The 27,101-nt window shown below is 45.8% G+C and overlaps 1 protein-coding gene across 1 annotated transcript in view; it reads right to left on the minus strand.

Annotated features, from left to right (window-relative positions):
• gc (GC vitamin D binding protein) overlaps positions 1 to 16,137 on the minus strand; it is a 44,012-nt gene extending 27,875 nt beyond the window's left edge. The window contains exons 1-2 of the mRNA XM_076998487.1: positions 16,009 to 16,137; positions 6,926 to 7,137 (exon numbers count right to left, since the gene is read on the minus strand). Of these exons, the coding sequence (XP_076854602.1) occupies positions 6,926 to 7,137; positions 16,009 to 16,137 (341 nt within the window). The remainder of the gene's footprint in view (positions 1 to 6,925; positions 7,138 to 16,008) is intronic.
• Between the last annotated feature and the right edge of the window lie 10,964 nt (positions 16,138 to 27,101).

A 27,101-nucleotide genomic window follows, 5' to 3' on the forward strand; every position in this document is an offset into this window, starting at 1 on the left:
ATCTACAGTGGTATAGGATAATCTGTATATTATCTGTATGATTCCATCTGTATTTATCACATTTATAACATATATTTTTCTTTGCCCTGTGCATTGTACTACCATAACTACATTACACACACATGCATTTCCCTAGGTAATTTATCTACTCTGCACATATTTATTAACCATCTTTACTTACACTAGCTGTAACTAACTGCATTGTATCTCTAAATACTGCATTCTATACAATCTGCACGTGTTGCACTTGATTAGATACCAAACTGCATTTCATTACTTCATACAAATTTAATTCAAATGTATTGCTTGTTGAACGGTAGGTCTAAGATTGGTCCAATGATAATTGGGTAGGCTAGGTTGTGTCATAGACATCGACAAACGTTTTTCCAACACCAAACAGTCATAAATATTCATTTGATACTGTCTGTCATTGTCTCTAATAGTCATGTATGATTCCAGCGAATACCTGTTTAGGACTTTAAACAGCTAATTTGGTTAGCCTGTAAATCAAGCTAGCATGCTAAAGGACAAACACATTCAAGTGAATGGTAGTAGCTAGCCCAGCAGGTAACAATGGAAACCACTGTGTGTGTGACGGTCAGCATACCCTGCTGTTAGCTCGCTTACAACCTCAATAGTGGTTGGCTTCTGATTGGAAATAAACCTCCAAACTCCAAAATTTACACAAAGGCTTGGCATAATCACAAATAGTTGCCGATGGTGGCACATGGTTCACCAGGGCTCTCAAGTCTCACGCATTGAGCGTGTGACACACGCATTTGACCGTCTTCACACGCTCACACGCCACACTTCCGATTTCACACGGCGAGAAAAAAAAATCTAGTTTATTTACCTCCGATCCATATCTATGTTGCCCTCCACTGGCGATCGATCGCGATATACAAACCCCCACCCCGCTCAACAACTTACGTTCGACACTGCCCCCCCCCCCCCCCCCCCCCCCCCCGCTCAACAACTCACGTTCGCGATACCCCCCCCCCCCCCCCCCCGCTCGACAACTCACGTTCGCCACACCCCCCCCCCCCGCTCAACAATTAACGTTCGCCACCCCCCCGTCAACAACTCTCACACTCTGACATGAATCCAAAACTTGAGAGCCCTGTGGTTCACATTTATTGACAACACGAAAACAAAACAAATGCTCCTTAAATGTCCAGTGCTTGAAGGCACTGTCATTATTGCTGCTTGAGCTGAAACTGAACCGCGCGCTTACTGCTCCAGCACAGAAACAAGCAGGAAACGGCGATATAGGGCGCAAAGCAATAAAAATATCTTTAAATATTTCGCAAAGGTTTTTGTTTATATTTTAAAAATGTAATCAAAATTGTAATTCTTAATTTTTCCAGAAGTAACTGTAACTGAATTACATATTTTCTCATTGTAACTGTAATGAATTACAGTTACACTTTTTTTGTAATTAAATTACGTAACGTCGTTACATGTAATTCGTTACTCCCCAACACTGATGGTGAGAACAGCTGCCTCTCCGTTGCAGCTGTCTGATGGCCCTGCCTACCTCGTGGAGTGGCTGGTTGATTCCAGATGTCGCAAGGGAAAGATGCAGTGGTGGACTGGGTTGGCTACGGTCCCGAGGAACGTTCTTGGATCCCGGCCTCATCGCCGACTTCCACAGAGAGCATCCGGACCGGCCGGCCCCAAGGAGACCAGGGCGGCCCCATGGTGGTCGGCGGGAGGGGCCCTTGAGGGTTGGGGAGGCCGGGTCGCCTCCAGAGGGCGCAGGCCACAGCTCGCACCACCTCACAGCGCACGCCCCCGAGCACCAAACCACTCCCTCGGTCCCAGTCACCACATTACTAGCACCTGTCATTAATTATGTTGTGCACCTTTTATACCCCGCAGGTCGTTCGGTCCAGTGCTGCACATTGCCCCGTTGGAACTCTATACTGGACCTCTCTGTCATTACAGTAGTCTGGACCTTATTTTGTGTTATAGAAGCTTCTCTGTTTGCATGTTGGTTTGAATGGATAATAAAGACCATTCAGTGCAACCCTCGCCTTCGGCCGCCTCTGTTCCCGCGTCACAAGTAGTTTCTTCACAACTCTCTTCCTTCTTACAGACACAACATGTCTTAGGGTTATTCAAGTCTGGATTTAGACCCCATCACAGCACTAAAACTGCAGTGACTAAAGTATTCAATTATCTCTTAATATCCTCTGATAAAGGATATGGTTCTTTTCTTATACTGTTAGACCTCAGTGCTGCTTTTGACACCATTGATCACAACATTCTACTAAATAGGCTGGAGACACTCACTGGCATAAGAGGTCAAGCACTCTCCTGGTTCAGGTCCTACCTGACAGATCATTACCAATTTGTACTAGTAAATAACTAATGCTCAGAACGTACAAAAGTAAAATATGGTATCTGTGATAGAAATGCGGAAAATCTGCTTTCCCAGAGAAGTATTTTTAAAACATAGTGTGTGACCAAATGAGGAAGTTTGAGATCACCCTTTAGGTCAAGGAGACTAGACAGGAAGAAGGCGGGAGTGGAGACATGTTCCAAACCATTAGCTTAGGAGATCTGATGGACATTATTGCAAAAACTAAACCTTCATTTAGTTCCTTGAATATAATTCCACCTTCACTATTTTTTAAAGTTTTACCAGATATAGGCTCTGCAGTCTTAACTCTTATAAATTCTTCCTTGTTGACAGGTTGTGTTCCTACTTATTTTAAACATGCATCTGTCCAGCCAGTGATTAAAAAACCGAACCTTGATCCTGCAGAGCTCAAAAACTATAGACCAATATCTAAACTTCCATTTTTGTCTAAAATCTTAGAGAAGGTGGTAGCCAATCAACTCACTGCTGCTCTGGAAAAATATAATATATATGATAACTACCAGTCTGGCTTTCGTAAACATCAGTCTATAGAAACGGCTCTGCTGAGGGTTTCTAATGACCTGCTTATGTCTTCTGGTGATTGTTCAGTTTTAGTATTGCTTGACCTCAGTTCTGCATTCGATACTGTAGACCATCAGATCTTAATTAAGAGACTGAGAGATTGAGTAGGTTTATCCGGTACAGCATTGAAATGGTTTACATCTTATTTAACTGAAAGACGCTTTGCTGTTACTATGGAAAATTATGTTCTTTTGTCCTGTGGTGTTCCGCAGGGTTCCTGAGGTTTCTTCCTAATTCCCACCATCATAGGGAGTTTTACCTTGTCACTGTTGCCTTTGGCTTGATCATTTGGGAACTGGACTCATACGATTGTAAAGCTGCTTTGTGACAACATGTGTTGTAAAAAGTGCTAAATAAATAAATTTGACTTTGACGTAAATGTGTAATCAGCCAATAACATGGCAGCAACTCAATGCAAATAGGCATGTAGACATGTCCAAGACAAAATTGCTGCAGTTCAAACTGAGCATCAGAATGGAGAAGAAAGATGATTTAAGTGACTTTGAATGTGGCATGGTTGTTGGTGCCAGACGGGCTGGTCTGAGTATTTCAGAAACTGATCTACTGACATTTTCATGCACAACCATCTCTAGGGTTTACAGAGAATGGTCTGACAAAGAGAAAATATCCAGTGAGCGGCAGTTCAGTGGGCACAAATGCCTTTTTGGTGCCAGAGGTCAGAGGAGAATGACGAGACTGGTTTGAGCTGATAGAACGGCAACAGTAACTCAGATAACCAGTCGTTACAACCAAGGCATGCAGAAGAGCATCTCTGAATGCACACTATGTTGATCCTGGAGCTGGATGGGCTATAGCAGCAGAAGACCACACCGGGTGCCATTAAGAATAGGAAACCTAAAGTGGCTGGTAAATGATGTGTCTGTGTGTGTGTGTAAACCTTCTGATTATTTAAGTACCATAATCACTGAGATATCACTGTTCCCTAGAAAGCCACTGAGCTTTGGCATCATTGGCCCTTTTCTTTAGTACAGGGTCTTGTGAGAAGCACTTTGACTGCATCACGCAGAGCGGTTCCCATTAGAAAGGCAACACAGAGGAAGTGCAGAGGAAGACTTCTCCTGAGCCAGTAGAAAACCCCACGTATTTATCAGGGAAGGCAGACAGCAGGGAGCTTGGGGAGAAGGAAGAGGAAGCGGACTCAGAATACCTGGAGACCAGCTCAGATCAGGACAAAGAGAAGGAGCACTGCTGAATCCCAATTCATCTGAACAGCTTCAAATGAAAAGGAATTCTGGGTATCAATTTTACAAGTAATATTACTGCAAATAAAAATATCTTCAGACATCAGCCTGCAGCCATTGTAGCTCACTATGAATATATAAAATTTCTTAATTACATTAAACAATAGCAAGAGTTCCCAAAGCTTTACAAGACAAGCAAGGGGGATGATGGGGGCCATGGTGAAGTGGTGTGGGAACTGTGAAAGTAGAAGGGGTTAATTTCATAATTCAGACAGCACTTACTAATATGTATTTGTCCTGCCGTTCCTATGATTACAGGTTAAAATATATAATGTTTATACTGCATTCAAACTCTTGGCTTATTTAATGATATATTATTTCCTGTCATGTCACTGTAAAGTTTTGGCAACTAAAATATGGAGAGCGATGCTTGAGAAGAAAGGTAGGGGCAGGAGAGAGTCTTGAGTGTTCAGGTTTAACTTTAGCTGTTTAACCAAAGATGGTGCTTCTGACATCAAGCCAGTCAGTAGCAGGTTGAGGAGGTCAACATTAACCGTGATAGTAATTTGACATTTAGAGATGGGGGATTGGAACTGTACAGTGAGGATAAGGGGACATGTGCACATAACTGAAAGTGCAGTTGGATGACATTTGCTCTTTGTGGACCCTGAAAAAAGACTAAGGAAGCTAATATCATCATCCCTAACTTGCTCAATCAAGCATTACTCATTCTGCAACAAACCAGCTCTGCACTAGGGAGCCATTTTAGAATCTGAAGAATTTTACTCAAGCATTTCAGAAATGAATGTTAGATTGGAAAAAAGAGTCTATTCATCAGAGCTTAAGGTTTTGAACCAGGTTTTTCAAAGGTGGTCTGATTATAGCAAATTTCAGTCATAGAGGAACTGTATTAGAAATCTAACAGGAATTTAATAATGTTAGCAGGGAAATTATAGAAGGCACACTATAACTAGGGTTGCAGGGACCGGATCCAATTAGCACATGGACCCTTCAGCTTAGTAATTAGTTCAATAATGTGATTGTCAGTTGGAAGACTGAAGCCACAGAAAGCAGCGACTGGGGACAATTTCATGGCACTTACTGATGCAAAATCAATCTGTATATCGTTATCAGAAAACTGCTGCTCAAAAAGCACGACAGCGTTCATTAGACAGGTTACTGTTCATATTGCTTTCAGGTGCTTGAAGTAACCTGTTCAATGTCAAAAAGAGACCTGGTATTTTCTTTACTGATATTAGTCTTGGGTCTGCCTCTTATTATCTGAACCCCAGTGCTTTACTGAAGACCACCTTCATTGCCCAGGTGGTATACTTGGATCACTACCAACCAGTGGTCAGAGCTTGAGACGCCTGGACAGATGACCCAGGTGAATCACTGATCCTGGGCCTCTACACAACACTCCCCAAAACCTTGTTCATATGAACACGTAATAATAATAATAATTCAGTTTATAGTGTGAGAATCAAAATATAGAATAATTATTATTGTCATTATGAGCCAGATGAGAAGAAGTGGGTGATTGAGAGTGGAGGAGGCGCATGGCATGTGGGCATGTGTGGGGGTGTATGGGTGTGTGGGGTATATGGGTGTGTGTGTGTGTGGTATATGGGTGTGTGTGTGTGGGGTATGTGGGTGTGTGTGGGGGGGTGTATGGGTGTGTGTGGGGGGTGTATGGGTGTGTGTGGGGGGTGTATGGGTGTGTGTGGGGGGTGTATGGCTGTGTGGGCATGTGTGGGGGGTGTATGAGTGGGTGGGCATGTGTGTGGGGGTGTATGGGTGTGTGGGCACGTGTGTGGGGTGTATGGGTGTGTGTGTGGGAGGGGTGTATGCGTGTGTGTGGGCATGTGTGGGGTGTACTGGTGTGGGGAGGGTGTATGGAGGTGTGTGGGCATGTGTGGGGGTGTACAGGTGTGGGGAGGGTGTATGGATGTGTGTGGGCATGAGAGGGTAGAGTGAGAGAACTATGAGAGTGTAGAGAGTGAGAGAACTATGAGAGGATAAAGTGTGAGAAAGGTTCCTGCATGGCAGTATTATGTACATGATTTTAATGCTCTTCATGGTGATGTGGATGTCAAACGTGAACTATATAACAAAGAAATCTTGTTAAGTACTTCTACAGAAAATGCCTGTGCATACAGGTTTTTATTTGATTGGGACAGTCAAAGGTTAGAACACAAGCAAATGCCAAGGTGCTAATATAATTGAATTTCAAATAGGGTACTAATATAATTTAATTAAATATAAGGTGTTAATATAATTTTGGATATCAGCATAAAAATGAAACCTCAAGCATAATGTGCCCAAAATCTAAAATATAAATATTAGACAGTAATAACCTAAGAACTGATCCTCCACCTTGGCAAACTCTTACAGGGCGTCTTGTTCCTACCTAACAAGAACAAGGTAGTTATGCCAAACCATTCCATACAGTAGAGAATGACTGCATGAAAGAAACACTGTATCAAAGGAAGAACTATGGTTCAACAAAAAAAAAAAACATGCAAATATGTAAATATGTATTTAATATCCCATACAGGCAACAAATGGAGGGATTTAAAACAAGGCAACAGCTACTACCAGAGTTGAACCAACTCTGCACACCCTTTGACCACTTGGTATCAGGACTCACCTTTCTTAATTCCTGCCCCCTTGTGGCCAGGAGTAGTAAAACACTTCCAACCCCCCAAAAAACAAATGTAATGTCTGTTAGCAGACCGTTACCTCCACAAAAGGTTGCTGCCCTAACATGGCCTACCTCAGTGTGAAGCTGTTGGGGTCCTGCTTGTATTCAGCACAGATCTCCTCGTTGGAGAGTTCCAGGAGTGAGGGCAGCTGCTCCTCTGAGTACTGCAGTCTGAGCAGGCAACGCGTCCTCTCATTCACATGGAGGGAGCAACACTGCTTCATGTCTGGGTGCCAGTGCAGTAGAGAGACCTTCTCACAGGGCCTCTGTGAGATAGCACTTTCCTTATAGGGGATAAATATTCAACATAAGGGTCAATGTAATATTGAATTATTGAAAACCTGCAAATTTTTCTAGATGGTTACATTAAGCAAGTGTAGTGCAAGAAATCTCGATATGTATAATTTAATGTATTAATAAAAAGTTACTATACCCAGTTACTACATTCACATCACACATCACACAAAAGTGTTGAAAACAAATGGGAATCATTACTTTTATTGGTGCCAAAGATGTAATTATGATGTAAAGATGTAATTATAAAAAAAACATTTATTTTAATCATATAAAAATATAAAACCTGTTACAGATTTGCGACTTGATGTTTGTCAATCACATACATTATGTAGCCTCATAACTACTTATTTCTGCTTCACTGACAGTGATGCTTAGCGTACTTTAAGGTAAGTGTTCTCTGCGCTATAGGACACACACTGACACCCTGGATCTCTCACAAAGATACTGAAACTGGAAAGACTGATGGCCGAGGTATAGCGATGACAGTCTGGAAGGGTTTTGTACTGTTATGAGAATTCTTCAGGTGAAACAACAAGGAAGCCAGATCAATCAAAAGTTCACATTTGATTGAGAATTGTGATCCGAACTGACAATTGCACATAATATGTTAAGGCAGTATATTCATTACAGAAAATGAATGGAATTATATTTAACTAATTAATTTTATTTTAATTTTTTAAACTTGTCACTTCAGGAGATATAGGTTCACGTCAGTTTTGCTAACACTAAAAATGTGTCTTGTAATGCCACCAAGACAGGTAATGACAGTTCAAATGCAAATAGCATATATTGATGTCTTTTCCATTATGATTAACACACAAGCTGACAATGCGGGGAACTTTCACATGGCCCTCTGAAGAATAGAAACACAACCAATAGTAAACGCAGCAGTTAGAATTCACCATTTTTTCCTTCCTTCGTTTACCATGTTTACATACGTGTGTGCTCTTTGCTTGCCCTTTTGTATTTGTCATTTAGTGTCAGCTTTGTGCGCTTGAGAAAATACACGAGGTCATGTCCACAAAACTCAATTTTAAATTCCTAGCATTTTCCCCTTAGGGAGAGTAAGAATACACACTGCACACATACTATACACACTGCACATACGCACACCTTGTGCAATCCCACATCTCTCTCTCCTCCTCCCTTTTTGTCTTGCTCTTTCATGCAGACAAAACAAATACACACACAAACACACGCACGCTCAGACACACACACACACACACACACACACACACACACACACACACACACACACACAATATGTTGCTTGCTTTCTTGAGGGAAAGTGGGAGATGTTCCTCGTTATATGTCCACCCTGCGAAGCATAGTTGTAATTTAGAGTTGAACAAATCTTGTATATTTCCCTTGTACTGCTTATATTTCCTCAGGCAAGAATGACAGGCAAAAATAGATTTTCTTCTGTTGACGGTCTGGAAATGTCTTTGTAATGTTGAGAGTAATGAGGATGTATCTGGGACTGGTGACAATGTGGAGGACTTTATAAATGAAAGCTCCTCTTCTAATGAGAGCCATTATATTTTTAGGCTGAACCTTCTGAAGCCTCTCAACCCATCGACAGCCTGTTAATTAGTTATGTAGCGCATCCCATCGAATGGCCTGTGTCCCCACTTGAGAGTCAGGACAACTGCACTCTGCATAACACAATCAAAATGCATCCAGCCTCAGACATGCTGGCAGCTATGTTGCAGACATAAAGTTGAGGCAAGTGTATAGAGACAAATGGAAAGACAGACCATGTAATTGTGACCCTCCAGCAGCCCTTACTTGGGCTCCTAATTCTGGCGGGAATTGACAGGTAGTGACATTTGGAATGTTTATACATGTAGGACAAACTGTGCAGCTACAATGTCGTGTAAGATATTCTGCATCTTCTCCCATGTCCTCTCCCTTCGTCCTTTCCCTTATCCTCTCCCTGCATCCTCTCCCTCTGTCCTCTCACATGTCCTCTCCCTCTGTCCTCTCACATGTCCTTTCCCTAGTCCTCTTCCTGTATCATGCATCATATCAACCCTTATTCATGCATCAATGTTGATGAATGCCTTGTTGATTTTAAAGGAAAATTCCCCTTTTGCCAGGATATGCCCACCAATCCTTTCAAGTATAGGATAAAGATACTAGGTGCCTGTGAAACTAAAATCAAGCTATCCTCTGAAAATACAAGTTTATAAAGGATAAAATCCTGGTAGTACTCCAGACATGACAAGACATCTAGAAGAATCTAGGTACCCCCCGCCCCCGGAGGTCGCAGTCTGCCCCACTAGTTTAGATGGTCTAGAACCTAGACACTTAGTCTCAGCATTTGCACTATTAAATATGATGAATGCTTCTATTGATTTTGTCAATTTTTCTCGTTATAAGAAAATACTATTATTGACAGTTATGATTTGTTTCCTGCCCCATGAAGTTAAAATGCTGTTGTAACGTTTGTGACGGGCAGGCATGACGCAAGTGCAGAAGATTCGGATATTTTAATAAGAGGGGTAAACAGACACGATAAAGACACAGAAGACAGAGGGAGTTATGCAAACTACCGGGGAGAGGAACATTAACTTAAAGGGTACGCTACACAACTAGGAACATGCATACATGAGAATACACAACTAACAAACCATAAACACACAAGCAGTAAAGAGTATCGGGGCAACGAGACACAAGAAAACCTAAAGCACAACAGTACCACTTTAACTGAGTAACCAATGAGACGTAAAACTACTAAAGATTACAAAAGACTAGGGATACATACAAGGAAGACATAGGCGCTGAACATGGAATATCAAAACAAGCAAGGCTAAAACAAAACAGAGAGGGAGCAAGAACCATAACACGAACAGACCATCAGGCAGAACAGAGGAACAGCAAGGGACTCACGTACAGGGAATGACCGACAAGGGAATGAAACACTCGGGGTTCTTTATACACAGAGACAAGACGGTGAAACGAGACTCAGGTGTGTGGGCACTAATGAGGGGGCGTGACAGACAGAGGGAGGAACGAATGGGAGCGGGGAGCTAGGCGGGACCAGGGAGGAGGGAGGGGCTGGACGTGACATAACCCCCCCTCAAGGCGTGCAACTCCGGGGCACGCCAACCAGGGAGGGCCGGACAGACGCTGGGGACAGAGACACCATGACACAGAGGGAAACGAACGGGCGAGGCCGGGGCAGGGACAACAGACACGGGGCAGGATGGAGACAATGGCCCGGACTCCAGACGTATGGGAGGACCGGGACAAGGACTGGGCGGTGACGTGGGAAAGGGACCAGACGGCACAGGACAGGGGGTCGACACAGGAGGCGGGACCAAGGGAGCTGGACAAGATGGGGTCAAGGGCACAGGACCGGACACCAGGGAGGACTGAGTTGCAGAGGCAAACAGGTGGAGGACGACAGAGACAGGGACGGGAACAAAGTGGGTGACAATCTGCGGAACAGAGACGGGAACAGGGACATGGAGGACACTACCACAGACGGACACAGGGACAGGCACGTGGACGCGGACAGAGACGCACACAGGAACGGGGACCAACAGGAAACCAGGGAGGGGACAGGGCAAAAGAGGGAACACAGGCGAGTGTAAAACAGGGTTAACATGAGTGTCAGTGTCTGAACAGTTCAGCATGGGACCAGCCCCAGGCCCACAGGCGGGCAAGGCAGTCACTGTGGGGGCTGGCGTAAGCTGAGGAGTGTCCTGGGGAACCAGCAGAGCCGGAGGAGGGTCCAGGGGAGCCGGGGAAGGGTTCATGGGTACTGGCGGGTTCAGCTGAGGGACAGCGGAAAACGGGGAGGCCGGCGGAGGGGCTGCAGGGGCCTGGGAGGCCAGGCAACGGGCCGCAGGGACCGGCAGGACCTGTTGGCGGGCAGAGGGAACATGCGGGGTCCGCTGGCGGGCAGAGGGAACATGCGGGGTCCGCTGGCGGGGAGCGGGAACAGGCGGGGTCCGCTGGCGGGCAGAGGGAACAGGCGGGGTCCGCTGGCGGGGAGCGGGAACAGGCGGGGTCCGCTGGCGGGGAGCGGGAACAGGCGGGGCCCGCTGGCGGGGAGCGGGAACAGGCGGGGCCCGCTGGCGGGGAGTGGGAACAGGTGGCGTCGCCGTGCAGACGCCACCGGGGGGCGAGGTCGCCGTGCAGACGCCACCGGGGGGCGAGGTCGCCGTGCAGACGCCACCGGGGGGCGAGGTCGCCGTGCAGACGCCACCGGGGGGCGAGGTCGCCGTGCAGACGCCACCGGGGGGCGAGGTCGCCGTGCAGACGTCATCGGGGGGCGAGGTCGCCGTGCAGACGTCATCGGGGGGCGAGGTCGCCGTGCAGACGTCATCGGGGGGCGTGACCGCCGAGCCGACGTCATCGGGGGGCGTGTTCGCCGAGCCGACGTCATCGGGGGGCGTGTTCGCCGAGCCGACGTCATCTGGGGGCGTGACCGCCGGGCTGACGTCATCTGGGGGCGTGACCGCCGGGCTGACGTCATCACGGGCCCGAGCTGGCCACTCCTGGGGTGAGTGGCCACTGCGACCCCCCAAAAAATTCTTGGGGGGCCGTTGGGGAGTGGCTTCCAGGATGCGGTCATCGTAGGCTGGGAAGGCCGTGGCAGCGTCGTCGTGAGGCCGGGCGGCTGTGCAGGCGTCGTCGTGAGGCCGGGCGGCTGTGCAGGCGTCGTCGTGAGGTGTGGAGGTCTCGATCCCACTACTGACCAACAGGTCAGCAGGTATCTCCCGTCGACACTCAGGGGCAGACTCATATACACCTCCACCAAACCTTTCACATAACGACCGGCAAAATCCCTTCACAGTCCATGCATCCGTAACCCGGTGCGTTAGGACAATGTTAGCCCACTCTAGGGCTTTTCCCTTTAATAGTGACCGCATGAATACGACCTGTATGCTCTCGGGTGGTGTGGGTACTGTGAGGAATCGCAAGTAACCCTCACATTGGAGGAGAAAGCTCCTGACTAATCCTTTCTCCCCGTCGTACACCTCAGGGACGAGACAGAGTGAGGGTAGCGCCACCGGTTTCCCCTCAGCGTCCTTTCCAAGCATAGCTTGGATAGAATCCAAACGCTCGTTGAAAGCGTCTCGGTCGAACGGTTGTGTTGACAGAACCACCGTGTTGTCGTTCTGCTGCGTCGCGTTAAACTGGTCGGTCATTCTGTAACGTTTGTGACGGGCAGGCATGACGCAAGTGCAGAAGATTCGGATATTTTAATAAGAGGGGTTAACAGACACGATAAAGACACAGAAGACAGAGGGAGTTATGCAAACTACCGGGGAGAGGAACATTAACTTAAAGGGTGCGCTACACAACTAGGAACATGCATACATGAGAATACACAACTAACAAACCATAAACACACAAGCAGTAAAGAGTATCGGGGCAACGAGACACAAGAAAACCTAAAGCACAACAGTACCACTTTAACTGAGTAACCAATGAGACGTAAAACTACTAAAGATTACAAAAGACTAGGGATACATACAAGGAAGACATAGGCGCTGAACATGGAATATCAAAACAAGCAAGGCTAAAACAAAACAGAGAGGGAGCAAGAACCATAACACGAACAGACCATCAGGCAGAACAGAGGAACAGCAAGGGACTCACGTACAGGGAATGACCGACAAGGGAATGAAACACTCGGGGTTCTTTATACACAGAGACAAGACGGTGAAACGAGACTCAGGTGTGTGGGCACTAATGAGGGGGCGTGACAGACAGAGGGAGGAACGAATGGGAGCGGGGAGCTAGGCGGGACCAGGGAGGAGGGAGGGGCTGGACGTGACATAACCCCCCCTCAAGGCGTGCAACTCCGGGGCACGCCAACCAGGGAGGGCCGGACAGACGCTGGGGACAGAGACACCATGACACAGAGGGAAACGAACGGGCGAGGCCGGGGCAGGGACAACAGACACGGGGCAGGATGGAGACAATGGCCCGGACTCCAGACGTATGGGAGGACCGGGACAAGGACTGGGCGGTGACGTGGGAAAGGGACCAGACGGCACAGGACAGGGGGTCGACACAGGAGGCGGGACCAAGGGAGCTGGACAAGATGGGGTCAAGGGCACAGGACCGGACACCAGGGAGGACTGAGTTGCAGAGGCAAACAGGTGGAGGACGACAGAGACAGGGACGGGAACAAAGTGGGTGACAATCTGCGGAACAGAGACGGGAACAGGGACATGGAGGACACTACCACGGACGGACACAGGGACAGGCACGTGGACGCGGACAGAGACGCACACAGGAACGGGGACCAACAGGAAACCAGGGAGGGGACAGGGCAAAAGAGGGAACACAGGCGAGTGTAAAACAGGGTTAACATGAGTGTCAGTGTCTGAACAGTTCAGCATGGGACCAGCCCCAGGCCCACAGGCGGGCAAGGCAGTCACTGTGGGGGCTGGCGTAAGCTGAGGAGTGTCCTGGGGAACCAGCAGAGCCGGAGGAGGGTCCAGGGGAGCCGGGGAAGGGTTCATGGGTACTGGCGGGTTCAGCTGAGGGACAGCGGAAAACGGGGAGGCCGGCGGAGGGGCTGCAGGGGCCTGGGAGGCCAGGCGACGGGCCGCAGGGACCGGCAGGACCTGTTGGCGGGCAGAGGGAACATGCGGGGTCCGCTGGCGGGCAGAGGGAACATGCGGGGTCCGCTGGCGGGGAGCGGGAACAGGCGGGGTCCGCTGGCGGGCAGAGGGAACAGGCGGGGTCCGCTGGCGGGGAGCGGGAACAGGCGGGGTCCGCTGGCGGGGAGCGGGAACAGGCGGGGCCCGCTGGCGGGGAGCGGGAACAGGCGGGGCCCGCTGGCGGGGAGCGGGAACAGGTGGCGTCGCCGTGAAGACGCCACCGGAGGGCGAGGTCGCCGTGCAGACGCCACCGGGGGGCGAGGTCGCCGTGCAGACGCCACCGGGGGGCGAGGTCGCCGTGCAGACGCCACCGGGGGGCGAGGTCGCCGTGCAGACGTCATCGGGGGGCGAGGTCGCCGTGCAGACGTCATCGGGGGGCGTGACCGCCGAGCCGACGTCATCGGGGGGCGTGTTCGCCGAGCCGACGTCATCGGGGGGCGTGTTCGCCGAGCCGACGTCATCGGGGGGCGTGACCGCCGGGCTGACGTCATCTGGGGGCGTGACCGCCGGGCTGACGTCATCACGGGCCCGAGCTGGCCACTCCTGGGGTGAGTGGCCACTGCGACCCCCCAAAAAATTCTTGGGGGGCTGTTGGGGAGTGGCTTCCAGGATGCGGTCATCGTAGGCTGGGAAGGCCGTGGCAGCGTCGTCGTGAGGCCGGGCGGCTGTGCAGGCGTCGTCGTGAGGCCGGGCGGCTGTGCAGGCGTCGTCGTGAGGTGTGGAGGTCTCGATCCCACTACTGACCAACAGGTCAGCAGGTATCTCCCGTCGACACTCAGGGGCAGACTCATATACACCTCCACCAAACCTTTCACATAACGACCGGCAAAATCCCTTCACAGTCCATGCATCCGTAACCCGGTGCGTTAGGACAATGTTAGCCCACTCTAGGGCTTTTCCCTTTAATAGTGACCGCATGAATACGACCTGTATGCTCTCGGGTGGTGTGGGTACTGTGAGGAATCGCAAGTAACCCTCACATTGGAGGAGAAAGCTCCTGACTAATCCTTTCTCCCCGTCGTACACCTCAGGGACGAGACAGAGTGAGGGTAGCGCCACCGGTTTCCCCTCAGCGTCCTTTCCAAGCATAGCTTGGATAGAATCCAACCGCTCGTTGAAAGCGTCTCGGTCGAACGGTTGTGTTGACAGAACCACCGTGTTGTCGTTCTGCTGCGTCGCGTTAAACTGGTCGGTCATTCTGTAACGTTTGTGACGGGCAGGCATGACGCAAGTGCAGAAGATTCGGATATTTTAATAAGAGGGGTTAACAGACACGATAAAGACACAGAAGACAGAGGGAGTTATGCAAACTACCGGGGAGAGGAACATTAACTTAAAGGGTGCGCTACACAACTAGGAACATGCATACATGAGAATACACAACTAACAAACCATAAACACACAAGCAGTAAAGAGTATCGGGGCAACGAGACACAAGAAAACCTAAAGCACAACAGTACCACTTTAACTGAGTAACCAATGAGACGTAAAACTACTAAAGATTACAAAAGACTAGGGATACATACAAGGAAGACATAGGCGCTGAACATGGAATATCAAAACAAGCAAGGCTAAAACAAAACAGAGAGGGAGCAAGAACCATAACACGAACAGACCATCAGGCAGAACAGAGGAACAGCAAGGGACTCACGTACAGGGAATGACCGACAAGGGAATGAAACACTCGGGGTTCTTTATACACAGAGACAAGACGGTGAAACGAGACTCAGGTGTGTGGGCACTAATGAGGGGGCGTGACAGACAGAGGGAGGAACGAATGGGAGCGGGGAGCTAGGCGGGACCAGGGAGGAGGGAGGGGCTGGACGTGACAGCTGTACATATGGTTATCCTAATGTAACCAAAGGAAACAGGAAAGGTTGCCCCTGCATTTTTTATACAATTACAAAAATTATTTTGAAATATTGTTTTCAAATAATACTTTGCTATGAGGAAAATTACTACAAATTAGTGCATTTGTAAAGTTATTTGTAGATGTTAAACTTCTGAGTCTGAAAATAAAAAAAGAATGAAGTAAAAATTGAAGCAACTGTTTATTAATTTTTATTGAATTTTCTTTCAATTAAAAGCATTATAATTATAACGAAATGTAGCATTAAAAGGGAAATTGATGTCATTCACTTGACTAATTTCAACAGAAAAAAAGGCTAATCATCATTACACAGGTATTATACAGACTTTTTTCTGTGCCTCATTGTGCCATTTACTCACTCTTTTACTGAAACAGGTTGGATCTGTGTCGTTTCGGCAGCATTCCTCTGCTAACTCAGTGATGTCATTAACCACACTGCTCACCTCCTCAAATGTCCCATTGGGGAATTTCTGAGTGTATGCAGTCATGATTCTGAAAGGTTATAGATATTCCAGTTACATTTTACACTTAGGTTCCCTTAAATAACATCATTCATAGCACAGGTTGACATTAACAATGAACTTCAGTGTTAATAAACTAAGGGAATATTAACCAATCATGGGATGGTTTCAGACCCAAGGAACACAAGTGTTTTTCCTTTTTTTGGAATTTTTCCTTCCAATAATTTTTTTATATTTGTCACGGTGACAGCTCCGGACCCTTCCCTGTGGGCGTGCCGTTACGTTATCTGCGTGTCGTTATGTCCATGTTTGTACTTCCGTGGGCGTGGGTCATCTGTGAGCGTGTTCGTGGTATCACCTGTGCCTTGTCCCGAGGTTACGTGGGTCTGTGTAATTCACCTATTTAATGTGCGTTCGCGCAGTGTCTTGTGCTCGTCTTTGTCTAAAGTTCATGCCCGTGTAAGCATCCGCGTCAGCGTGCTTGCACCGTCTGTGCGGGGCTTTTGCGTGTTTTCTGTAATTAAACGTTTTATGTGCATCGCAAGACGCTCGTCGTGTCTCCTCCTTCCTCCCACACGCCAGCGTCACAATATTTAAGCCTTCTTTACCAACATCATCTTTAAAAAGCATTCCAGAACACAAAAAAGTGTATTCCATTAAAATAATCCAGGTGACAAAAGATCTGAGTTTGCCTTCTGTCATGATACAGCCCCTGATTCCTTCTTTCAGGCATTTCCTTGTGTGTATGATTACATCATCTATGCCCATACATATACTTCCATGTCTACTCCAGTGTGTGTGTCTGTTATTTGTATCACATGTCTCTTGTCTCTTGTTGATACTATGTGTCGCACCTGTTGCTTGTTGTCGGCTATATATATATATATATATTATATTATATTTATAATATAATATTTTATATAAATATTATATATTTTATTTAAATTTTACAACTTTACATACAAATAAGCCATATAACACCCACCCACCCACAAACTCTTAGAAAGCAAAAATAAATAAACAAATTAGTAACAACAATAATAATAATAAAAAAATTATAGTAATAAAAAAAACTTTAATCATTAAATAAATAAATAAATAATAATTAAAAAGGGCAGCACACTTGTTAACTGTTTATCATTGTTTATCCTTTAGGCATTGCTAGTTTGGTCTTTTTGGTCATCTATGTATGCGAGAAGGGGATTTCAGATTTTTCCACATTTTTCAAGTTTCCCCTCACGTTCATATCTGATCTTCTCCATATGCAGTGTACTAAATAACTCACTAAGCCAAGTTTCATATTTGGGTAGAGTTTCTTTATTCCAAACCAGTAAAATTGTCTTCCTGGGTAGCACCATACCATATTGGATTGCTTGTATTGTAAAATAGTAATACAGCTCTATATCTGACGACTAGCCTAAGATGGCAACAACTGGATCTGGAGAGGGGGGGATTTTATATGCCTTGGCATAGCAATAAACCACTTGAAACCAAAAATTATGTAATTTAGAACAGGACCAATATAAATGGGCTAGGATACCTTCTTGCGTCTTGCATTTAGTACGTAGAGGAGACACATCTGAATATATAGAATGTAATTTTGTTTGGAAGTAGTGTAATCTATGCAATACTTTGTACTGAATTAACTGATAACTTGAATTTACAGAACATGATTTAATACTCTGCAATGATTTTGTCCAAAGGTGCTCTGATAGCCCTATTCCCAAATCCTCTTCCCACCACTCTTTCAAGGTTTGAGTGGACGGAGTGTCAATTTTTTTTTATGGTAAACAAACCTTGAAACCAAACCCCTACTGTCTGGGTCTAATGTCAAAAATGAATAAATCTATTCTGAGGGCAATATTTTTCAAAACCGTCAATGTTGGCTCTGACATAACTACGTAGTTGTAGATATCGAAAAAAATTAGATGCGGGCCGGTCAAACTTGAGTTGAAGTTGAGAAAATGAGGCAAAAGTACCATCAACATACAATTTTTCTAAAGTAATAATCCCTCTTGCTTTCTACCTGCAAATAACAAAGATGGAAGAGAAGCACCTGTAATATTCTGCTCTGGCAAACCACGCTGGGGTATCAGCTTGGGTCTCAACCGCGTAAGCATTATTCCAGTAAATTAGTACCCTAGCATTTGCTGCCCAGTAATAATACTGAAAACAGGGTAAAGCTAGTCCCCCTACATCTCTGGGTTTACATAGATGTTTTTTGCCTAAAAATTTTCCCTCCTGCCAAATTAAGTAAAAGGAGCGAACCTGTGCAAGTTAAGTCTGTCCACTTTGTGGAGGAAGACCAGCTGGAGGGATCCTGGACAGACCTCTCACACTGGGCAATTTGGGGGAGGAGTGTCCAGTAAGCCAAGGGTTCTCTAACCTGACCCAAAACCTCCTGGGGGGCTCTTTGTTGAGGGGGACTCCCCCAGTTATGGAGGGGTTTACAGAGACTGGTATAACCTTTCCCTGTCATCCCTTTCAGATGGGGACAGTGAGCCTGAAACCCCAAAGTGTGGTCTGAACTTGATGTGTAGGGGGGTTGCCACACCGGGACTATACTCCCCACCTGAGTCTGAAGAGGAGAATGAACTGGTCTGGTACACTGAAGAGAGTTCAGAGGCTACAGTGCTGGGATTCGGCACCGCTACAGGGCACCCTACTCCCGATAGGAGCTGGAGTGGTCAGAGGATGGTGGGGAAATGGAGGCACTCTCTTTAACATCCAAAATGGAGGTAGAGGAGGGAAGCTGCGGTGCTGCATGCTCGCTCATAGATTGAGTGTGTCACAGGAGAGTGTGCTCTGCTAAAGTTGGGAAGTGTTCCACCCAGTCCTCACCAAGCCATCTGGGGGGAAGCTTGGTGACTCTTTTTGATGAGGAGCAGGCGTCCATCCGTGCACGTCCTTGCACCACCGCAAGCACACACCGACCAGCCAAGGACACTATTCCCTCCAACCAGGATCATTACTGCGCCACCTCAGGTGTGCACCCACCAACTATCAAGGTCAGACAGTCCCCCCGAAAGGCAGTGGAATACCCATCTGCTGCCCACGAGACAGGTAAGATCTCCAGCACTAAAGGCAAGGAGGTGAAGCCAGGTTCGTTGCACCATGGACCAGGCACCCAGGCTCCTGGTGAAGCAGCAGGTGCGGGGCCCACATCCCAGCGTCCCCCACATTTGTTGCACACCCTTTGGGATCAGCCCTAGCAGCTTTGGGGTCTCCATCCATGGCGCCGTTTCCCGGACTGCTAATAATATCTTTACCCTTGCTGTAATTTTCTCTTGAGCAAGACATTTAACCCAACTGCTCCCTTGGCACTGGGCTAGAGCATGTGTGTACCACTGGCCCCTAGTGATCACTAGTGTGTACTTCCTAAGTGGCACTGGATAAGAGCGTCTGCTGAATTCCTCTAAAATGTAAATGTAAATAACTGTGTGTTTGCTTATCTGATAAAGATAAGAGATCAATATAACTGTGTTTGGACATAAGATACCAATATAATTGTGTGTTTTGTCATCAGATAAAGCTAAAAGATCAATATAACTGGTTTCCTATGTTTTTGGACATGAAGAAAACTAAACCCTCGTTTGGGATATTAAGCTAAATTCTGAAATATTATTTAGAAAAAAATTTTTAACCCTGTTTAGGCAAATGTTTTTGCAATAATTAAAAGCAGGAAGTATTAACCTTAAGAATTCAGAAATTTAAAAATTTATCTAAACATTCACAACAAACACTGTTAACCTTATTCTCTTTTAACCTATTCAGTAGAATTTATATTTGTAAATGTTATCTAAGGGGAAGCACACTTTACTAATGTGTATACATACATAAATCTGAAGTTGTTAACTCCAATGGCTTGCAGCTCTTCACACATATATCCATGTGCACAATTCTTGCCTGTAAAGATTAAACACCAGAGGTAGTTTGGTTTGAGAAACCCATTCCTAAGTGCTTTTGTTCTTTAAAGTGTGTTTAATAAACATATTTGTGTAATTGTTTTAGTCATAAAAGGAAAATGTGCAAAGGCCAATAGAATTTTGACAATAATCCAATGCAAGAAGCCATATTTTCCAAATATAACCATATGTCAAGCCCTGAAAATCATTGCAGTTTTAGCAATTTCTAAGTACATATGTGAATAATTGTTTTCCATACCTTTGTTCACTGTAACACTTAGAACAATGATGGCAGAAATTAAACTGAAAGTCCTCATTTTTGGTTTCTGAGGCAGTTTATAAAGATGTCAATCTTTCGACTGGTGCTCCACTGTTTAGGTAATTTTCAATAGGTATATATGAAATTGTCAAAAATTAACTCAGAAGCTGACAGCTAAGCAAACGCTTCAGTGCAAACAGAACTTTAGCACAGACAGACACAAAACAGTTTGAACTGTGGCTGTATCTCTGATCTAAAACAGGACAGACAGTGAGAAAATAATTGGGAATTGACTTCTAAAGACCTCTAAAGATATTTACAGCAGCTTCCTGCTAATTGCAAATCCATTACATCATTGAAATCATCTTGCTTTCTTCTGTTGGAGTCAATAGTACAAATTTTAATATAATCTGTTTTATGTATTTAATGATATACTTACTTATTAACAGCATTAGCATATAATATTGTCATCAATCATAAAATACTATCAAATCAGGTCATGAACAAATGCAACCAATTGCAACAAATACAGTTTCAATATGAAGAAAGCCAAGGTGTTTCTGAGAAGAAAATTGCCCTTTAATATTTGGTCAGAGTTCTTTCCTTGATGTGCTGATAGAAATAAGACCTGACTGTTTTGGCTCCATTAACCTTACCCAGAGCCTGCGAGGGCAGTTTGAAATAACTACTGTCTGTAGTGATTATTTGCGGTGCATCTGCAGTGAGCAGAAGTGGACCTGTCAGCATACTTTTAATAGAACATTCACATGAACCAAGCAGCCAAGCAATGGAAATTGCTAAAAAAAATATGCCCAATGCCTCAGTATATGTATTGTGCCCAGCAAGCCACAGTATGAGATGAGCTGCTCCACCACAGCTGCACTTTAGCAGATGTGACTGGTCCATTAGGATGTAAGGTATCTGTTCCTTTCCAACAGAGAGCATTGTAGTATCATGTAAATCTTACTTGCCTGTCATTTTGCTTTACAATGGCCCATCAGATTCCTCTATAGTGTCTTTTGAAAAAGAAGTTACTTTTCATTGAACCTCTGATAACATAACAAAGTATGTTGAAATGTGAACCTGGGGTAGAGCCTTCCTTGATGATGAGGCTAGTCCAGTCCTGTTCCTTCCTGAAAACATCCCTTGCAGTCAGAGGACCTCTGATATCTTTTCTTATGGCAAATGACATCATACAGTGGGATGCGAAAGTTTGGGCACCCTTGTTAATTTTCCTGATTTACCTTTATAAATCATTGAATGTTTGGATTAAAAAATCAGTTAAATATATAGGGGACAAACACAGTGATATTTGAGAAGTGAAATGAAGTTTATATGATTTACAGAAAGTGTGCAATAATTGTCTAAACAAAAATAGGCAGGTGCATAAGTTTGGGAACCCCCCCAAAAAACCCTTAACTTAATATTTTGTAGATCCCCCTTTCGCAGAAATAACAGCCTCTAAACACTTCCTATAGCTTCTAATGAGAGTCTGGATTGTGGCTGAAGGTATTTTAGACCCTTCTTCTTTACAAAACATCTCTAGTTCATTCAGGTTTGATGGTTTCCGAGCATGGACAGCTCTCTTTAATTAAGCGACACCACAGCTTTTCAATAATATTCAGGTCTGGGCACTGAGATGGCCATTCCAGAATGTTATACTTGTTCCTCTGCATGAATGCCTTAGTAGATTTTGAGCAGTGTTTAGGGCCATTGTCCTGTTGGAAGATCCAATCCCGGTGCAGCTTCAGCTTCTTCACTGATTCTTGCACATTGGTCTCCAGAATCTGCTGATATTGATTGGAATCCATCTCTCAACTTTAACAAGATTCCCAGTCCCTTTACTGGCCACACAGCCCCACAGCATGATGGAACCACCACCAAATTTTACTGTAGGTAGCAGGTGTTTTTCTTGGAGTGATTTGTTCTTTTTCCTCCATGCATAACAGCCCTTGTTATGGCCAAATAACTTTATTTTAGTTTCATCAATCCACAGCACCTTACTCCAAAATGAAGCTGGCTCATCCAAATGTGCTTTAGCATACCTCAAGCAGCTCTGTTTGTGATGTGGTTGGAGAAAAGGCTTCCTCTGCTTCATTCTTCCATACAGCATCTCCTTGTGTAAAGTGCGCCGAATAGTTGATTGATGCACAGTGACTCCATCAGTAGCAAGATGATGTTGTAGGTCTTTGGTGCTGGTCTGTGGTCTGACTCTTGATTGTTCTCAACATCCTTCGCTTCTGTTTATTCGAGATTTTGCTTGGTCTGCCACTTCAAGCCTTGACTTGAACTGTACCTGTCTTCTTCCATTTTCTCACAATGTTTCTCACACTGGAGACTGAAAGCTGAAATCTCTGACATAGCTTTTTGTATCCTTCCCCTAAACCATGACTGTGAACAATCTTTGATTTCAGGTCAAGTGAAAGTTGTTTTGAATCTCCCATGCTGCGACTCTTCAGAGAAGATGCAAAGAGGAGAAAAACATACAATTGCCACCCTTAACTACCCTTTCTCATAATTGGAGTCCCCTCTTTATGGAGGTCAAGGGTCACTGAACTTACCAAACCAAATTTGAGTTCCAATAATTAGTTTTAAAGGTTTTGAAATCAATAAAATGACAACAGTGCCCAAACTTATGCACCTTCTTATGCACTACAAACTTATACACTTTCTCTGCCTACCTCTGGCCTCTGGGGGAATGTTGTCACAGCTTTCTACCCTTGCTGGTAAGTACATTCTGTACATTTATCCTATGTTGCACTATTAGGTTACACATAAACACACACTCACACATACATATACATCACAGTCATTTGTGCTATATGTCTTGGGTACACTTTCTGCTTTACTTTGCTGTGGTCATTCGAGCTGGTTGTGTTTTTTATTTATTTTTATTTTTTATTTATTTATTTATTTATTTTATTGTTTTTTTCCCCTGCCCTTCTGTCTTTTCTCTTTTTATTCTTTCTCTCCGCCTCTTTTCTTGGTCCACCTAACCCCAATAATTATCACTTTGCATATTGTTATCACTATATTATACATAATTGTTATAATTGTCATTTGAACTGTACATAAAAACAAAGTTGTCCTCCAAAGATGGGGGGGTGGAGGTGGGCCATTAAAAAAACAAAAAAAAAAACAAGCGTAATCAGCAGTGATTCATCACAGCTGTTGCCATGGCTTCTTAAGGAAGCTTGTTGTTTTGGTTTGCCCGTTACGTTCTCAGCCCTTTCTCTTGTCTCGAAGTTGAGATCTCACGTTTAAGGTGTCTAGCCACCTTGTTTTCTCTCTTTCTCTCTCTATTCTCTGACTTTTCGCTTTTACTTATTCTAGAGTCTATCTCCTGCACCGCCTACTGGCCTCTCAAGTTTTCCACCAGCTATTTATCTTCCTATCAGTTTATCTTTTATTTTTGGGAAGAGTTTTGTTTTGTTGCGGCGTTTGCCTGCTGCCAGTTACTTCCCCTGGCACCCTTGGTTTTTACGTGTTGAGTATTCCACGTTGTTTTCTGTTGGTATTTTTTCCTGTGTGGTTACGGTGGAGTTTATTTTGCGCGTTGAGTTTTCCACGTCTTTTGAGTTTTCCACGTCTTTTGAGTTTCGTTTTTCTACAGTGTGTGTGTGTGTTTACATGCACACTGTGGGATTTCTTTTTCACGGTTTCTGTTGACCAGCGTGTGTGTTCATTGCATGCACGCAGTCTTAAGTTTACAGCCATTGTTTCCTGCCTGCTTTAGACGGGACTTGGGTCTACCTCTCTCTGTATTTTCTGACGCGGTATGTACACCCGTCGTCACAGAAAGAATCAGCCTAAAATGGACCCAGCTATTTCACATGAAGCAGCAGCACTTAAAACTGCAGTAGGGCAACTATTAGGCAGCCATGATAAGATACACCACCAGATCATGGAACAACTTAATAGCGTGACTACAACATTACAGGCATTGAGCGCTGCATTCCCCACTCGTTATGTACCTACTCCTGTTAACCCTGTAGTAACTCCCACTGCTGTAGTCCAGTCTGAACTCGCGTTACCACCCCATCGCATTACACAGGGGATCCTGAAGGATATAGGGTTTTTTTTACAATGCACATTGATATTTGAACAACAACCCTCACGCTTCCCAACTGAACACTCCAAAATAGCCTATGTGATGGCTCTGTTAACCGATTAAGCATTAGCATGGGCTATGCCCATTTGGGAGAGACAATCAGAAGTATGCACCACGTTCAAGCTATGAAAAGTGTGTTTTATCACCCGGCGTCAGGCAGCGTTGTTGGTCCTCGTCTGTTACGATTGCGCCAGGGAAGATCCACGGTGGCAGAGTACTCACTAGACTTCAGAATGCTGGCTGCTGAGAGCGGATGGGGTCAGGATGCCCTCATGACGGTCTACCAAGAGGAACTGTGTGAGGAATTGAAGGAAGAGTTAGCTCTTTGGGACCCTCCGGCCGATCTCGACGCACTCATAACACTTACCGTACGTCTTGACAACTGATGCCATGAACGTAGAAGACACGTGTCTTTGTCTTGGAGGGGGTCAGAGAGAAAACTTATGATGGCCTTCATAGATTCAGGAGCTGCCACCAGTTTCATTGATGCCTCCCTCATCAAAGACTTAGGCATTCCCCTGATCACTTTTGACAGGCCTCTCATGGTGGCCACCGTTGATGGTCGGTCCTTGAGTTCAGGTGAGGTGGCCAAGCAGATTGTGCCCACTGAGATGAGCATTGGAGGGCATTATGAGCAGGTCACTCTTTATGTCCTTAGTGCTCCCCAGATGCAGCTCATCTTAGGGTTTCCTTAATTACAGCGACATAACCCCGATGTCGATTGGTTATCCCGCACTGTCAGGAATTGTGGACTGCTCTGTAAGGAGACATGTTTAAAGAACAGCCACTGTTCTTCTATTATTTGTTCACACAAACCCGTAGACCTCACTCAGGTTGCCACTGAATACCACAACTTAGCTGAAGATTTCAGTAAGCAAAAGGCAGGCTTCCTTCCCCCTCACAGAGCCTACAATATGGCCATTGACCTGCTGCCCGGTGCTAGTCCTCCTAGGGGCCGACTCTTCTCCCTGGCTGCTCCTGAACGCAAGGCTATAGAAGAGTATATAAAGGAGACCCTGACCGCAGGTTTCATCCATCCCTCTAACTCACCCGCCGGAGCGGGTTTTTTCTTCGTTGGGAAGAAAGACAGGGGGTTAAAGACCTGTATAGACTACCGTGGGCTCAATAAGGTTACACTCAAAGACCATCATCCTTTACTACTCATGGCCACGGCCTTCAAAGCATTACAACAGGCCACCATATTCACAAAATTAGACCTTCGTAGCTTATAATCTGGTTAGTCAGAGAAGGAGACGAATGGAAAACCACGTTTATCACCCCCTTAGGTCACTACGAGTATTTAGTTATGCCATGTGGTTTGATGAATGACCCAGCTGTTTTTCAACGCTTTTCAAGTGCTCAGAGAGGCTCTCAATCGGTATGCTTTCATCTACCTGGATGACATACTCATTTATAGTTACTCTGAGTCTGAACACATCAAGCACAGGAAAACCACCTGTACATTAAGTTGGAAAAGTCGCTCTTCCATGTCCATGAGGTAGTTTTTTTGGGGTACAGGATAGCCCCCAACACCCTGGCCATGGATCCATCTAAAATTCGAGCAGTCGCCCAGTGGCCGACTCCTGCCTCACTACATCAGGTCCAGAGGTTCTTGGGGTTTGCTAATTTCTACTGCAGATTTATAAAAGGGTTTAGTACTCTAGTGGTTCCTAGTAGGTCCTTTTGTATGGTCATTAGAAGCTCAACAATCCTTTGATAGAATTTAGAAACAATTCACATCAGAACCCATCCTGCGTATGTATGCCTGATCCTGACCATCCATTTATTGTGGACAACTACGATGTTGGCGGCAAAGAGTTGCTCACTGTCAAACTGGCGTTAGAAGAGTGGAGGCACTGGCTGGAGGGGGCCTGTCTTCCATTTCTGGTATGGACTGACCATAAAAATCGTGCCTATGTCCAGCAGGCCAAACCATTGAATTCTAGACAGGCTAGGTGATCGCTATTCTTTAGTCGGTTTGACTTTACCCTCTCCTATCGACCAGGTTCCAAAAATGTTAAACCTGACGATTTGTCTTGTCAGTGGGACTTGTCACCCGAGCATGCCGACTCCAACACCGACCGCTAAAATTGTGGCGCCCATTCAGTGGGACGTTGAGGCTGCCATCAAGCGGTCACTTACCCGCAGTCCTGGTCCTAGCGGGGGGACCTCCTGGCCGCCTGTACATTAATCCTACCTTGAGACAGAAGGTGATGGATTGGGGACATAACTCCTCTTTCGCTGCTCACCCGTTCGCTGCTCATGTTGTTTCTGGTGGCCTGGGATGGAGAAAGAGGTGGGGACTTACGTGTCGGCCTGTGGAATGTGTGCCCACAATAAGGTCCCCCACACCAAACCACCTGGTCTCCTACATCCTCTTCTTATTCTGTCCAGGCCTTGGACCCACGTGGCTCACGATTTTGTCACCTGATTGCCCCCCTCACGGGGCAACACTGCCATCTTGGTCATTGTCGACTGATTTTCTAAATCTGCTAGGTTCCTGGCATTGCCTAAGCTCCTCTCAGCCCGTGATACTGCATCGCTGGTTCTCCATAACATCGTGAGGTATCATGGCTTTCCTGTGGATGTGGTGTCCTATAAGGGGCCGCAATTTACTAGTCAGTTCTGGGGGGCGTTCCTGAGACTTCTGGGCGCCAAAGCCAGTCTCTCCTCGGGTTTTCACCCTCAGACCAATGGGCAGACAGAGAGGACTAAC

Source organism: Brachyhypopomus gauderio, chromosome 3 (genome assembly GCF_052324685.1).
Source record: "Brachyhypopomus gauderio isolate BG-103 chromosome 3, BGAUD_0.2, whole genome shotgun sequence".
NCBI lineage: Eukaryota > Metazoa > Chordata > Actinopteri > Gymnotiformes > Hypopomidae > Brachyhypopomus > Brachyhypopomus gauderio.